Source organism: Lynx canadensis, chromosome E2, assembly GCF_007474595.2.
Source record: "Lynx canadensis isolate LIC74 chromosome E2, mLynCan4.pri.v2, whole genome shotgun sequence".
Lineage (NCBI taxonomy): Eukaryota > Metazoa > Chordata > Mammalia > Carnivora > Felidae > Lynx > Lynx canadensis.
In genome coordinates, this window is record NC_044317.1 from 57,888,617 (window position 1) to 57,904,941 (window position 16,325).

Genomic DNA, 16,325 nt, shown 5'->3' on the forward strand with positions numbered 1-16,325 from the left:
GCGGGGTCATATCGTTGGTTTCCTTCGAGCATAGTTGGGTACCAGTGACCCAGGTTAGGAGATAGGCGAAGTCTCGTTCTTTGAGAAGGAGGCGGGGCCACAGACTTAGGCAACACGAAGGAGGCAGCGATCTGGAACATTTCAAGGGGCGGAACGAACAGCATCCCGGCCGGAGGGGGCGGGGCCCGGGGATGACGTCACCATAGGGCGGGGCCAGGGTAATAAGCCTCACTTTCTCTAGTGGCGGAACCCTAGCGGCGGGGACGTTCCCTTCGCGAGGGCGGGGCCAAGGTGTTCCACTCTACGAGGAAGGCGGGGCTAAGGCGCCGCTGGAGGCGGATCCCAGACTTCCCGCTTCGCTGAGGTGGCGGTGTGACGAAATTGACGCAGGGGGTCGGGATGCGGAGGGGTGGAGGAAGCAGCGCGTGGCGCGCTACGTAGGGGGTGGCTCCGCCGGGACTGCGAGTTGGTGTTTACGAGGTGACTAACTGGTTCTGTCAGAGGACGGTGCCGCATTCTGAGGGGAGCGCTGACGAGGGGGTGAGCCCGCCCGGACGGAGAACGGACCGTGGTGCCCAGGGGGAGGGGCTTCCGGCCGCGGGGTTCGCTCAGTGGGGCGGGTACTCCCCAACTGGGAGTGCTTGAGGCCGGAGGGGGCGGGGCCTGGCCGCGGGGTTGACGGGAGCCGAGGATGCCCGATCGCGGGACCGCTGCGTTCGGGAGGGGGCGGGGCTGCGAGTTCGGCCGCGTCGAGGCGGTCCGAATGCCCGAAATCTGGCGCCGGGCGGGGGCGGGCCTTCTGTCGTGGGCGTCCGACCCGGTGCGAGGGGGCCCGGAGGCCGCGCCTCGGGGCTTCGGAAGGGGGCGGGCCCGAGTTCCGAGCCACCCGAAGGGGGCGTGGCCCTGCACTAGCGGAGGCTTGTCTCGGAGCCAGAAGGCGAGATGGCCGGGACGCCGACCGCGGGGTCCTGGGGGCCCCAGCGACTCGGCGGAGGGCGGGGTCTTGTCTCGGCGGCCCCGGGGCCTGGCGGGATCGCTGAGGGGGCGGGGCTCGGCCTGGAGACTCAGCAGGTGGCAAAGGCTGCCTTGACGAGGCCCCACCCCCGAGGCTCAGGGGCGGGGCCCCGCTGAACCCCCGCCCCCTCACTCCCCACCCCTAAGCGGTGGGAGCGCTAAGTCGGTGACCTTTGTGTCCCCCTGGCTCCCGCAGGAGGATGCTGGTGGTGGAGGTGGCGAACGGCCGCTCCCTGGTATGGGGGGCCGAAGCGGTGCAGGCACTGCGGGAGCGTCTGGGAGTGGGGGGCCGCACGGTGGGCGCCCTGCCCCGCGGGCCCCGCCAGAACTCGCGCCTGGGCCTCCCGCTGCTGCTGATGCCCGAGGAGGCGCGGCTCCTGGCCGAGATCGGTGCCGTGACCCTGGTCAGCGCCCCGCGCCCGGATCCACGCCAACACAGCCTGGTAAGGGGCGGGCCGGGGGCGCGAACGCCCTGGACCTGCGGAAGTACAGGCAGGACACCTGGACTCCGCGGGTTCGGTCCCTAAGGTGGGAGGGGTCAGGGCGTCCTCGATTCTGGAAGAATGTGGGTGCCGGAGATTGGCATCCCCGAGTTCGGGCTTTGAGGTTGGGAGGGGTCAGGGGGTCAGGATACCTGGCTTTCTAAAGCGGGATATACTTGGATCCTGGGATTCTCGCTGATTTACTTGTCAGGCTCTGGCATCCTTCAAACGCCAGCAAGAGCAAGACTTCCAGGAGCAAAGCGCCCTGGCAGCCGAGGCCCGTGAGACTCGTCGTCAGGAGCTCCTAGAGAAGATTGCCGAGGGCCAGGCTGCGAAGAAGCAGAGGCTGGAACAGGAATCAGGGAGCAGCGGGAGCCAGGAGGCCGGTGGGAGCCAGGAGGCGGGTGGGAACCAGGCTCCCGCGGAGAATGAGGCCAGTGCCAGCCAGGCTTCTGGAGAGCACGAGGAAGCAGGTGAGGCTGAGACTTGGAGTCCAGGGACCAGGGGAAGGGAGGGAGAGGTCTTTTGGGAATCCTGGCTGGAATCCCGGCCTGGGACTCCCTGGAGGATGAAAAGACGTCGTCCTTGAATTCACCCAGTTCTCTTGGATTCACCTCCCCCAGGTTCCTCTTCTCCCCAGCCAGGGCCTTCAGATGGGGTGGCCCCCTTGCCCAGGTCCGCCCTGCTGGTCCAGTTGGCCACTGCTAGGCCCCGACCCATCAAGGCTAGACCCCTGGATTGGCGCGTCCAGTCCAAAGACTGGCCCCATGCTGGCCGTCCTCTCCATGAACTTCGCTACAGCATCTACAGAGACCTGTGGGAGCGAGGCTTCTTCCTCAGTGCTGCTGGCAAGTTTGGGGGTGACTTCCTGGTCTATCCTGGTGAGTTTGGGTGGGGACCTCCAGTTGTGGCCCCTTTTTTCAGAACCCCTCCACAGTCCGCATGTTTCCTTTTTGCCTTTTCTCAGCGTCTGAAACCCGTGGAAGGACAGGAGACACTTGGGAACCCAAGCTCATTTGGAGGGCAGTTTAGTAAATTTCATTAAGCACTTACTTTGACCCCCAAATTTCACTTAGAGACACTTAGATATGTGCACAGAACATACAAGAAATCATCATCACAGGATCCTTTACAGTAGTGAAATATTAGAAAACAAGCAGAATTAAAAAAAGTTGTTTTTAATGTTCATTTTTGAGAGACCGCGTGCAAGCGGGGGCAGGGCAGAGAGGGAGACACGGAGTCTGAAGCAGGCTCCAGGCCCTGAGCTGTCAGTACAGAGCTCGACGTGGGGCTGGAACCCACGAACCTCGAGATTATGACCTGAGCTGAAGTTGGACGCTTAACCGACTGAGCCACCCAGGTGCCCCCAGAATGATTATGAATGGGTTAGCAGTTAAACGCTGGTGCTAGTCGTCAGAGTAACGTAGGTCCGTGTACATTTATGAAAAGATGACCAAAGGGGGAGGAAAAGAACCACTTGTCAAAAACGTGTATGGTAAATATTTTATGTTACCGTGCAGTCTTATGCACGTTATTTAAGTAGCATTAAAAATTACGGCTCCAGTGAAAGAACGTGGACAGAACTTAAGATAAAATGGTGTGAGTAGATGAAGAGAATCCTATCAAACAAGTGGAAAAAGGTGTGAAAACACGGACTCCAGCCCAAGTACGGTGGTTTCCTCTGGGAGGGAATTTGCATCAGGTGTAGGAACACGAGCCTTTTGCTGTATCAGTTAATTTTTGAATTTGTAGTAAGAGTGCCTTTATTGTGTAACTGAAAGGTTAAGAAAAATCAGTCTGCAGGAAAATCAGCCTCTTTGTTCCTCCTGAGAATGTAGAAAGATAGAAGCACCTGATAGGTAGTCAGGTCTTAGCTGTTCACTGGAGACCGACTGGGGTGTCTGAGGTGAGGCGAGGGCCTGCGTCTCTTCTGAGACTGAACACGTAACTAAGGGACTGGCTTAGGAACCCAGGACAGTGTGCCTGCCCTGTGCTCTGCAGATAACCACACTTTGATTACTTTGCTGCTGCTGCTGTGTGTGTGTGTGTGTGTGTGTGACTCCCGTATGTAAAAGATTATTTTGGTTTTGAAAATGAATAGTCAGTTTACTAATCATGTGAATGCTAATATCCAGTTCTTTTTGAAGCTTCGAGTTCAATTTATAAATCTTTTCAGTCTAGCAGATTTTAAGGGGACTCTTAGTCTAAGTTTGATCCCACTTGCAAAAGGAGTTAAGTAATTTTCAATGTGATAAGCTGCATTTTAAATTTTAATATATTTCCCTTTTTAAGGAAAATGGTTTTCCTGGTTATAGAACTTGCCGCTAACTCAGATCTAAAAAACTACAAATGGGGTGCTTTTTAAGTTTATATGTTCTAATGCTGTTAATACACTTAGAAAATTTCAGGTTAAAAAAAGTTTGACTCCACCAATAACTCGATCACACATTTGAAACTGAATCACAAGACTGGCCTGTTAGCTCTAGTGGATCAATATTTCTAAAACGATACATACTCAGTATATGAAATATACGTGGAATCCTTCTCCCCTGAAGATTAATAGTCAAGGTCTGGATCCCTGAAATATACTTAAACATTTATTTATCTTGAGAGAGACAGAGCGCGAGCAGATGAGGGGTAGAGAGAGACACACAGAATCTGAAGCAGGCTCCAGGCTCTGAGCACAGAGCCTGACGTGGGGCTCAAACCCACGAACCGCGAGATCGTGACCTGAGGCGAAGTTGGACGTTTGCCCAGCTGAGCCACCGAGGCGCCCCTTAAATATTTCTAACAGTAAATCCTCCTGAACTTTAAAGACAGTAAGCCTCTAAGAACAGTTTTGGGGTAACTTCTCAAGTCTTTGATGCTTCCTTCTCAGCAGGTGTCATACCAGCCAGAGAGATGCCTGGCTCCTGGCCGGGTTCTTGCTGGAGGCCCAGCTGCCAGCCTGGGCCTTGTTTTCCTGTTGCCATGACACTCCCCTGTCAGATGGGATGTCTCGTAGCCTTGCTCTTGGAGACTTCCATTACCTACCACTTAATCTTCTGTGTCGTGCCCCACTGGTTCCTACTCTGCTCGATCACATTTATCTAATCTAGGGGCACACTGCAGCCCCCATCAAATGCGGCCCACCAGTTTTTAAAGAGAAAGTTACTGGGACGCAGGCCGATGCACTTATTTACATATGGTCTGTGGCTTCTGCTGTGCTACAGGAGCGAGGTGTGTACTTGTAACATGACCCACAAAACAATATTTACTGTGTGGCCCTTTGCTGTATTAACTCTGTTACCCCATCTATTCATTACTCCGTCCCGTTGTAAATTCTTTTTTTCTTTTAGTCTCTTGGAGTCACTTCTCCCTGGACATTGACGTGATGTCCTATGTGTTCCTCACGGCTTTCCCTGACTTTGTGATCCTGGTTCTTACATCACTACAGTGACATATTCAGTTACTTGTTCGGTTTGTCGTTTAAGGACGATTATGCTGTTGGTGTGTGGCAGCTTCCTGCCCCTGTCCCACTGTATCATTGGCTTTTCCAAGTTGGTACACCATTTCGATTTTAAAGGCTGTGTGCTATCCAGTCTTACTGAGAGACCCTGAATTTAACAAGTCTGTGGCTTGGTTATTTCTGTTTCTTAGCGGTTGTAAATGATAACAGGGTGAAGAGCTTTATTCTGCATTTTAGGGGTGCTATCCTTGTAAGAAAAAAATTCCACGAGTGGAATTGCTGGGTCCAAGAATAGCTATTTTTAAATATTCATAGCGATTACGAAGATGGTTCCCATGTCCTACCTATGGACATTCCAGCATCTTCTGGCCCTCTGCCCCTGGAAATTGCCACATGTCTCTCTCTCTCACCCAGGTGACCCACTTCGTTTCCACGCCCATTACATTGCTCAGTGCTGGGCTCCTGGGGACCCCATTCCACTCCAGGACCTGGTTTCTGCCGGCCGCCTGGGAACCAGCGTCAAAAAGACGCTGCTCCTATGTTCTCCTCAGCCTGACGGTAAGGTGGTCTACACCTCCCTGCAGTGGGCCAGCCTGCAGTGAACTCCAGAGACCTAGGGGGACGTGGCTGCATCTGTGGAAAGAGCCTTTCTAGATGGTCCCATGCTCACATCTGCGCGGGAGGCCTCAACACCCTCCTCCCTCTCTCTGCGGTTAAGTTTTGAGTCCGGATTTATAAACACTACACCTTCTTACTTCCCTCCCTGTTTCAAAGCACTTATTGGCTGCGATGTTTTTGTAGTTACCTGTTTCCAAACTGTGAGCTTCTTGAGGGTGAAGACTGGGTTTGATTCATGTCTGTTTTCTACCGGGCACAGGTCCCAACAGGTCCCAGTAAACTTGTTGAATAAACATGGAGTCTGTGATTTCAATCCCGACGGCAATCCTGGGAAGCGTGGGCCTTTGCATTTGTTTAAGCCGGCGAGGGAAAGGCCTGAAGGAGGTCACACATCTAGGAGGTATCCAGCAGGCTGACATTTAAAACTTGGTCCTGCTGATTGCAGAGTCTGAACTCTGTCCACCGCACTGAACCTCCTTTTGAAAAGATTGTCACGGAACATTACAGATGCGTACAAAGGCATAAATGAAATAATGTCTATACACCTGCAGAAAAGAAGGACGTGAGTTTGCAATTTCATGACAGGAGTTAGGGGAAGGAAGGGGAGTGTCCAGAAGGGCACTTGAGGCTTGGGGAATGCTGGAGGTGGTCTTTTTCTTGACCTGGGTGGTGTTTATTCAGGTGTATAGAATTATTTTTACCCTACACCTATACTTTTTTTTTTTTTTAATTTAAAAAAATTTTTTTTAAATACTTATTTTTAAGAGAGACAGACAGATCGCGAGCCAGGGAGGGGCAGAGAAAGAGGGAGACACAGAATCCGAAACAGCTCCAGGTTCTGAGCTGTCAGTACAGAGCCCAAGGTGGGGTTCAAACCCAGAAGCCATGAGATCATGGTCTGAGCTGAAGTCGGATGCTTAACCCACTGAGCCACTCAGGGACCCCCCCCCTCTTTTTTTCCCCTAATTTTAACGTTTATTTATTTATTTATTATTTAAAAAAAATTTTTTTTTTCAACGTTTATTTATTTTTGGGACAGAGAGAGACAGAGCATGAACGGGGGAGGGGCAGAGAGAGAGGGAGACACAGAATCGGAAGCAGGCTCTGAGCCATCAGCCCAGAGCCCGACGCGGGGCTCGAACTCCCGGACCGTGAGATCGTGACCTGGCTGAAGTCGGACGCTTAACCGACTGCGCCACCCAGGCGCCCCTTAACGTTTATTTATTATTGAGAAACAGAGAGAGACAGAGCATGAGCATGGGAGGGACAGAGAGAAGGGGAGACGTAGAATCTGAAGCAGGCTCCGAGTCGTCAGCACAGAGCCGGACATGGGGCTTGAACTCACAAACCGCGAGATCGTGACCTGAGTCGAAGCTGGACACTTAACCAACTGAGCCACCCAGGTGCCTGTTTTCTTCTAATTTTAGAGAGAGTGTGTGTGCAATTGTTGGGGGAGGAGAAGCAGAGAGAGACAGAGAATCCTAAGCCACCCAGGTGCTCCCAAATTCTTTTTTATTTTTTTTATTAAAAAAAATTTTTGTTTTTAATCTTTATTTTTGAGAGAGACAGAGACAGAATGTAAGTGGGTTGGGGCAGAGAGAGAGGGAGGCACAGAATTTGAAGCAGGCTCCAGGCTCTGAGCTGTCAGCACAGAGCCCGACACGGGGCTTGAACTCACAGACCGTGAGATCATGACCTGAGCCGAAGTCGGTCACTCAACCAACTGAGCCACCCCAGGTGCCCCTAGGTATATTTTAAATGTATAGGTTTGTCCAATAGATTTCGTTACTGAAGTCTAGTCACATGGTTAATGATTCTGGGGCTGGAAGTCTGTTTCTCTAGTTTCTCAGTGCCCCCAGTTTCTTCTTTCTCTCCTACCCTTCCCAGTAAACACATTTGCTAGAACCACAACTGCCAGTAATCTTAGATTAATTTAAAACAGGACACTAACCCCAGCCTGGTTAACACTTTGTTCTTTGTGCCTCTTTGGTAACTGGCTTGTAAATATCTTCTCCAGGCTCTCTCTTCTCTCCAACAAAGTACTTAGTTGACTCAGTGCTCAGTACCTATGTCTTCTCTCAAAAATTCCTCACTAAAAAACATGGATGCCTGGCTGGCCCATTCAGTAGACTCTTGATCTCAGGGTCGTGAGTTTGAGCCCCATGTTGGGCCTAGAGCTTTCTTAAACAAAATTTGTAAGGACATCCACATGCAAAAACCAAACAAACAAAAAATCCAGATATGGACCTCATACCCTTTATAGACATTAACTCAAAATAGATCGTAGACCTCAACATAAAATGCAGAGCTAGACCACTTGTGGGAGGTAATGAGAAAACGTAGATGACCGTGGGTGTGGCAGTGATATTCCAGACACAACACCAAAGGTGTGCCCGATGAAAGAATTGGTAAGCTGGACTTCATTACAATGAAAAACGGAGAAAGTCCTGTCCAAGACAGCTGATAAAGGACTGTCGTCCAAAATATTTTGTAGCTCTTACAAGTCAACAATGAGAAACAATCTGCCCAAAAAACAAATCGATCGGAGGCCCTAACGGACACCTCGCTGAAGGCATCCCGCAGCTGGCAAGCAAGCACGTGAGAAGGTGCCCCACGCCCTGTGCCTTCAGAGCCGTGCAGAGTCAAGCAACAATGAGATACCGCCACATGCCTGCGTGAAGGGCGGAAATCCAGAAGAGCGACACCACCGAGTGCTGACGAGGCGTGGAGCGCCAGGACCTCTGGTTCACAGCTGGCTGGTAGGGAACAGGGTGGCACAGCCACTTGGGAGGATGGTGTGGAGAGTTTTCACAAAACTTGAGTGTACCCTCACCATCCGCAGTGGGTGCCACTGTCCCCAGCAGTGATGCTCCTTGGATTTACCTAGAGGAGTCCGACATTTATGACCCCACAAAACCTGCACGTGCATGTTTTTAGTGCGGCGTTATTCACAATTGCCGACACTCGGGCGCAACCAAGGTCCTTTGTAGATGAATGAAAAATACTGTGGTCCCTCCAGATGATGGAATGCTATTCAGTGCTAAAGAGAGCCGGAATGTCAAGCCACAAAAATACATAGAGGATCCTTTTTTCTTTTTTAAGTTTATTTATTTTGGGAGAGGGAGAGAGAGACGGAAAGAGACCCAAAGCAGGCTCTGTGCTCTCAGCGAGCTCACAAACTGTGAGATCACGACCTGAGCTGAAATCAAGAGTCGGAGGCTTAAGTGACTGAGCCCCCCAAGGCGGTCCCATGGAGGACCCTTAAATGCACACTCCTAAGTGAGAGAAGCCAGCCTGAAACGGCTGCATGCCATACGATTCCAACTGTATGACTTTGTGGAGAAGACAAAACTGGAGACTGAAAAGACGAGTGGCTGATGGGTTGGGGAGGAGGGACGAACAGGGGAAGCAAAGAGAAGTTTTAGGCCTGTGAAACTACTCTGTGAGACCAAAATGTTGGATATATATCATTATCTGTCCAAACCCGCAGAAGGCACAGCACCACGAGTGACCCCTGATGTTTACGGCCTCGGTGCTGGTGACGTGTTGTGTGGGCTCATCGGTGGTAACAAATGTACCCTCTGGCAGGGGATGTTGAGGATGGGAGAGGCAGGCTGTGCATGAGTGGGGGCAGGGGACACACTCCTCTGTACCTTTGCTTCGAACCTAAAACTGGTCTAAGAAAAACCTCTATAGGTGCTACCTTCCAAACGCTGTAGACCCGATCTGACCACTTCACCTTCACGGCCAACACGTTGGCAAAGGCAACGACATTACGCACGTGGATGACGGTAGTGGCTTCCTGACTCCTCTCCCTGGACTCCACCCTTGCCCCTCTGTCATGGGTTTTCTTTTCTTTTTTTTTTTTTTTAACATTTATTTATTTTTGAGACGGAGAGAGACAGAGCATGAACGGGGGAGGGGCAGAGAGAGAGGGAGACACAGAATCGGAAGCAGGCTCCAGGCTCCGAGCCGTCAGCCCAGAGCCCGACGCGGGGCTCAAACTCACGGACCGCGAGATCGTGACCTGAGCTGAAGTCGGACGCTCAACCGACTGAGCCACCCAGGCGCCCCTGCCATCGGTTTTCAACAGCATGGCTGGCGGCTGGCGTAATTGGGTCAATAGGTGGGTCTGATGTGTCCCTCCCCTTTAGAACTCTCCAGTAATTTCCATCGCAAAGTCAAAGCAAAGGCCCTACGGTGCACGTTCTCCGTCCCCATCCGTGCCCCCCTCCTTGCTTATGCTGCTCCCTCCACGCGGGCTCCCATGACTCTACCGGGGGTGCTCTTCCTCTGGCAGCCACATGGTCGTGTCCCCCACTGCCCGCTGGCCTTTCCTTCCGTGTCCCCTCAGGCCTTCCATGGCAACCTGACCCGAAAATTGAACACCCCTCCTGTCTGCCCCTTCTTTCTTGATTTATTTGCCTCACCGTGATCACTGGTGTGATTTATAATGAGAAATACACATTTGGTCTTCAGCCCCATTCCTGGCACAGTCCCCCTAAAACCCTTGCAGTTTCTTAAGAGCAACAAAGGTGTCTTGATATTTCTAACACAGCCCTTTCAACCACACCTGGGTTTATATTGATGAAGTGGCCTCCAGGGAAGAGAGAGTGGCTGAAAGTTGGGTTGCTCACAAACTGCCAGCAATTTAATCGTGCCCATGTAATGAAGCCACCATAAAAATGCCAAAGGATGGGATCGGAGAGGTTCCGGGAGAGCGGCGTACCCGGAGGGTGCACGGAGGCCCCACGTCCTGTCCCCACGCCTGGCCGACGCGTCTCCATCACATTACATTCTTCTGTAATGAAACAGTGATCGGGTAAGTAACATGTTCCTCTGAGTTCTGTGAGCCGCTCTAGCAAATTAACGAACTGGAGGAGGGGGTTGTGAGAAACGTCAGTCATTGATGACGCGTACATAGAGTTATTCATATATTTAACTTTTTTTAAGTTAACGTTTTTAAATTATTTATTTAACTTTATTTTATTTATTTTGAGAGAGAGAGAGAGAGCGCACGTGCAAGCAGGGGACGGGCAGAGAGAGAGGGAGAGGGAGAATCTCAAATCCCAAGCCGGCTTCTCACTGCCAGTGGGAAGCCCAATGTGCGGCCCGATCCCACGAACCACAAGGTCATGACCTGAGCCAAGAGTCAGACGCTGGACCTCTGAACCACCCAGGCACCCCCGTTATTCATACATTTAACAACTTAGTGGCTATTAACTATAGTCGAGCCTCTCCTAAGACACTGATCACTAGGAAAGACGAGGCCTCTGCCCTCCTACAGCTTTTTCGTCTGGGAGCTACTCTTTAAACAAGAAAGTAAAAATGAACAAGGGAGCCTGAAAGACAGCAATACATGGTGAGGGTAACAACAATGATGCTGACGGTGCTTTCCTGCGCGGCCATTGCCCTCAGCACTCTGTGTGGACTGTCTCATCAGTCCTCACCGCGACCCCATGAGGTAGGCCCCGCCGACACCCCCATTTCACAGGGGAGGAAGCTGAGGCAGGGAAGGGTTGCGGAGCTCGTCCAGGGGATTTTAGCGAGCAAGGGGTTGCAGGACTTCCATCCACGGGTCTGGCTAGAGTGGAGCCGCCTCTCCGCCTCTCAGAGGAGGGGGCACTGCCCTCCAGGAGCATAGGGCCGGACCGTCTCAGCTCCAGCCTTGGCCTGACCTCCTTTGTTGAGAGACTGCACGACAAACGGATGGCCAGACCATACACGAGATAGGATTGTGACCCACAGCCTGTGGCCACCTGCCCAGAAGGCCTGCCTGCAAGCTCTAGTAGCCGTGCAGGAAGCCAGACGGTAACCCTGTAACAATCGCTCCCAAATGGCCAGGGCCTGACGAGTGACCACCAGCTCCCCTAATCTGTGTCCCTGACTCTAGTTTAGGACCGACGAGAGACAGGCAAATATGCTCCCGTAACCACGAGGGTAAGACAGCGACTTGCAGTGAGCCTGCCTCAGCTCCCCTGGTCCCACAGGCTCCGGGCAGGGGGCACCTGCTTTCCTCGGTCTGCACTTTGAGATTTCCCACTCCTCTGCCTGCCTTTGTGTTTTGGCCACAGTGGCCGTGGTTTCTTCTCCTTTGCCTGGTCTTCGCTGGTTTCCACATCGTGTAATCTTGGGCAAGCCCGGTGCCTCAGATCTGCCTCCGCACAACGGGTCTGATGACCGTATTAGTGACTCCTTGTCATGAGGGAGGGCAGCGTCCCTGGCGGGGCTCCTGAAGCAGTGCTGGAGACTACGTGAACACCCGTGGGGACTAAGTACGTGAATGTATGTGGGGACTAAATACGTCAACGCATGTGGGGACCAAGTACGTCAACGCATGTGGAGACTAAGTACGTCAATGCATGCATACTTCTAATGGTGATCAGTGCACCGCTGGCGTGAATGGCATTTCTACAGACGGGAAGGGGCTGGAGGAAAGACTGGCACTCTCCCTTCATGGCGCTCCACACAAGGCGCTCTGAGTTTTCTACAGACTGAAGGTTTGGGCAACCCTGCGTCAAGCAAATATACTGGTGCCATTTTCCCAACAGCATTTGCTCACTTCGTGTCTCTGGGTCACATTTTGGTAATTATCCCAGTATTTCAAGACTTATCATGATTATTATATTCGTGATGGTGATGGGTGAGCAGTGATCTTTGACGTTCCCATTGTCATTGTTTTGGGGCGCCACGAATCACACCCTCATAAGAGGGAAAACTTAATAAATGTTGTGTGTGTTCCAACTGCTCCACTGGCCGGCTATTCCCCATCTCTCTCCCTCTCCGTGGGCCTCCCTGTTCCCAAAGACACAACAGTGGTGAGATTGGGCCCATTAATACCCCTACAGTGGCTCCAAGTGTTCAAGTGAGAGGAGGAGTCATACGTCTGTCTCTCCCTTTAAATCAGAAGAAACGAGAAGTGCTTAAGCTCAATGGGGAAGGCAGGTCGAAGGCCAGGATGGCCAGAAGCTAGGCCTGTGGTGCCAGACATCCCCGCTGTAAACGCAAAGGAGAAACTCGTGAAGGATGTTGGAAGTGCTACTCCAGAGCAAGGCCCTGACTCCCTTCAATGCTGTGAATGCTGAGAGAGGCGGGGAGGCGGCAGAAGACCAGTCTGAAGCTGGCAGAGGTGCTTCAGGAGGCTGAAGGAAAGAAGGCATCTCCATAACATCAGGTGCAAGGTGAGGCAGCAAGTGCTGATGGAGAAGCTGCAACAGGTTCTCCAGAGCTCGCTGAGATCACTTGTGAAGGTGGTTACACCAAACAACAGATTTCCAGTGTAGACGAAACAGCCTCCTACTGGAAGAAGATGCCACATAGGACTCTCATCGCCAGACAGGGCAAGTCAAGGCCTGGCTTCAAAGCTTCAGAGGACAGCCCAACTCCTGTTAGGGGCTAACGCAGCTGCTGACTTTAAGTGGAAGTCAGAGCTCAGTGACCACTCTGAAAATCCCAGGGCCCTTAAGAATGTTGCTCCATAAACAGAGCAGCAAAGCCTGGATGACAGCACATCTCTTTACAACGGGGTTACTGAATATTTTAAGCCCACTGTGGAGACCTACCGCTCAGGGAAAAAAAATCCTTTAAAATATGACTGTTCCCTGACAATGTACCCGGTCACCCAAGAGCTCTGATGGGGATGCACAATGAGAGGAACGCTGTTTTCATGCCTGCAGACACAGCACGCATCCTGCCGCCCGTGGATCAAGGAGGAATTTCAACTTTCAAGTCTTAGCAATAAAGACATACATTTCGTAAGCATATAGCTGCCATAGACAGTGATTCCTCTGATGGATCTGGGCGAAGTCAGTTGAAAACCTTCTGGAAAAGACTCAGCATTCTAGATGCCACGAGGGACATTGTGATTCATGGGAAGAGGTCAACATATCCACATCAACAGGAGTTTGGAAGAAGTTGATTACGACCCTCACGGGTGACGTTGAGGGGTTCAAGACTTCGGTGGAGGACATAACTGCAGATGTGGTGGAAACAGCAAGAGAAGCTCAATTAGAAGTGGCGCCTGAAGAAGAGATTACATTGCTCTGCTCTCATGACAAAACTTTAATGGATGAGGACTCACTCCTGAAGAATGAGCAAAGAAAGCGGTTTCCTCAGATGGAACTGACTCCTGGAGAAGACGCTGTGAATACTGTAGAAATGACAACAAAGGATTTAGAACCTCACGCGAACTTAGTAAAGCAGCGGGATTTGAAAGAATGGACTCCCATTTCGGAAGAAGTCTACTGTGGGTAAAATGGTATGAAACCTGCTACAGAGAAACTGACAGGAAGAGTCAACTGTTGTGGAAAACTTCCCTGTTGTCATCTTGAACAGATTGGCACAGCCACCCCGTCTCCAGCAACCACCACCCTGACCAGTCAGCAGCCACCAACATGGAGGCAAGACCCTCCGTCAGCAGAAGGGTTATGACTCGCTATAAGTTCAGCTGATGGTTAACATTTGTTAGCAACAAAGCATTTTTAATTTTTTTAATGTTTATTATTTTTGAGAGAGAGAGAGAGAGAGAGACAGAGCACGGCTGGGGGAGGGGTAGAGAGAGAGGGAGAGACAGTATCCAAAGCAGGCTCCAGGCTCCGAGCTGTCAGCACGGAGCCCGATGTGGGGCTTGAACTCACGAACCGCGAGATCATGACCTGAGCCAAAGTCAGATGCTTAACCGACTGAGCCACCCAGGTGCCCCAGCAATAAAGTATTTTTAAATTAAGGTATGTACATTGGTTTTTTAGACATAATGCACACCTGATAGGCTAGAGTCTATCATAAGCACAACTTTTTCATATCCACCAGGACCCCCATGGCCATGTCCATGACCTGCCCAATCTTGCTGCTAGGAGTAGGCATGTGTGTTAGGATGCTGTGTGACCCTTCTGCCGAGCCCGAATGGGCTTTGGGCTCATGTCAACACATCACCCACACAAGGCAGCTAGGCACCATTTAAAAAGCTGCTTCTGGGGGCACCTGGGTGGCTCGGTCAGTTAAGCATCCGACTTCGGCTCAGGTCATGATCTCATGGTCCGTGGGTTCAAGCCCCGCGTCGGGCTCTGTGCTGACAGCTCAGAGCCTGGAGCCTGTTTCAGATTCTGTGTCTCCCTCTCTCTGTGACCCTCCCCCATTCATGCTCTGTCTCTCTCTGTCTCAAATATAAATAAACGTTAAAAAAATAAATAAATAAAAAGCTGCTTCTGGTGTCCACCACACAGTTTTGTACAAGAAAAATAAAGTGGTTTAAAGCTTCTTAAAAAAAAAATAATAAAGAAATACAAAAATAAAAAGCTGCCCCTGATCCCAATAGAAACTGTATGACTGACAAGAGACACGTGTGTGTACACAACTGGAAGTGTCCACGATGAGCTAGCTGTGGCCATTTCCACCCCTTCGTAAGTTTGAAACCCACTGTTGGGTGAGTGGTAGGCCTGTGGCCATGAAAAGGTCCAGAGGACACACCTAGGCTCTCACAATGACGCCTCTCTTCGGGGGTCATCAACAGCTGCGTGGCCTGGCTTGTGTTGGGGCAGTGTGAGGTTTTGGAGTAGTGTTGCTCTACAGCTACACTGGTGGGACTCTGAAAAATGTCAGTGAGGGAAAATGCCCTTAGTGAGCAGGATGAAACAGAATAATACACTTTTTGTGGAAAGAGATCTGGCTAGGTGTGATGTACACAGACTCCTGGATAGTAGCAAATGCCTCACCTCCATGGTCAGGGGACTGGAAGGAGCAGAATCAGGTAGGGAGGAGCTAGGGATATCCAGGAAGGAGGCATGTGTATGCATAGATGTATAGGGGTGGGCACAAAGCACTTGGGTCTTTGAATCAGATATAAATGTCCCCAAGAGAGCCCCCTGTACACATGGTCCTTAATGGCCAAGAGGACAACATGGCTTATTGGGCAGATGTCAGCCAGCCTCTGTTTTTCCTTTCCCAGTGTTTATGCAGGGGCCTATGGACAGGTGGCAGAAGACAGAGGGCACTTGGGAGTCTCATATTATGGTATGCCTTTCACCAAGAGTGACTGAACTACACACGCTGCTCAACGTCCATCGCTTCAGCAGCGTAGACCGACACCAAGTCCTTAGTAGTGTTTCATTCCTATGGAAGCAAATCAGACAAGTGGTTGCAAGAGGATTTCATCCCCGGTGGAATGGACACTGATGGAGCCTAACTAGTATGTGTGTGTGTGTGTGTGCACTGAGTTGTAAGATGTACCCCTTTAGGTGTGCAGTGTGTTCACCTTTGGCAAATGCAGAACTCATTTAAAAACCACCACCACAATCAATACTAAAACACTGCCATCACTCCTTAAAATTCCATGCTGAGTTTGTCGGTCAACCTGATGGAAGTAAACAGCAACCAGCTTTCCTTCTCTATGGGTTAGTCCTGCTCATTGTAGAACTTCGCAGGAATGAAATCATAAACATGTGCTCTGTCACATCTGCACTCTTTTGTGCAGTATGTTCTGAAAAACTCATCCATTTTATTGATATCTTTTAAATTTTCATTCCTCGGGGCGCCTGGGTGGCGCAGTCGGTTAAGCGTCCGACTTCAGCCAGGTCACGATCTCGCGGTCCGTGAGTTCGAGCCCCGCGTCAGGCTCTGGGCTGATGGCTCAGAGCTTGGAGCCTGTTTCCGATTCTGTGTCTCCCTCTCTCTCTGCCCCTCCCCCGTTCATGCTCTGTCTCTCTCTGTCCCAAAAATAAATAAACACTGAAAAAAAAACAAAAAACAAAAAAAAAAACGTTGAAAAA

The 16,325-nt window shown here is 51.2% G+C and overlaps 1 protein-coding gene and 1 long non-coding RNA gene across 6 annotated transcripts; both read left to right on the forward strand.

Annotated features, from left to right (window-relative positions):
* The first annotated feature begins 385 nt into the window (after positions 1-385).
* On the forward strand, positions 386-5,855 carry TSEN34 (tRNA splicing endonuclease subunit 34). 2 transcript variants are annotated; one of them, XM_030298350.1, is made up of 5 exons: positions 386-540; positions 1,211-1,457; positions 1,708-1,969; positions 2,120-2,377; positions 5,359-5,855. In XM_030298350.1, exons 2-5 carry the CDS (start codon positions 1,215-1,217, stop codon positions 5,544-5,546), a joined length of 951 nt encoding a protein of 316 aa, XP_030154210.1. In that variant the 5' UTR covers positions 386-540; positions 1,211-1,214; the 3' UTR covers positions 5,547-5,855. The 2 variants fall into 2 exon arrangements, with proteins under 2 accessions (XP_030154210.1, XP_030154211.1); XM_030298351.1 differs by having other exon boundaries at positions 386-480.
* A 3,715-nt stretch (positions 5,856-9,570) lies between these two features.
* LOC115502731 lies at positions 9,571-15,975 on the forward strand. 4 transcript variants are annotated; one of them, XR_003965169.1, is made up of 3 exons: positions 9,571-10,384; positions 10,850-11,026; positions 15,506-15,975. It is a non-coding gene; the product is annotated as an uncharacterized LOC115502731 (long non-coding RNA). The 4 variants fall into 4 exon arrangements; XR_003965168.1 differs by lacking the exon at positions 10,850-11,026 and having other exon boundaries at positions 9,571-9,688; positions 10,121-10,384; XR_003965167.1 differs by lacking the exon at positions 10,850-11,026.
* Positions 15,976-16,325: the final 350 nt, after the last annotated feature.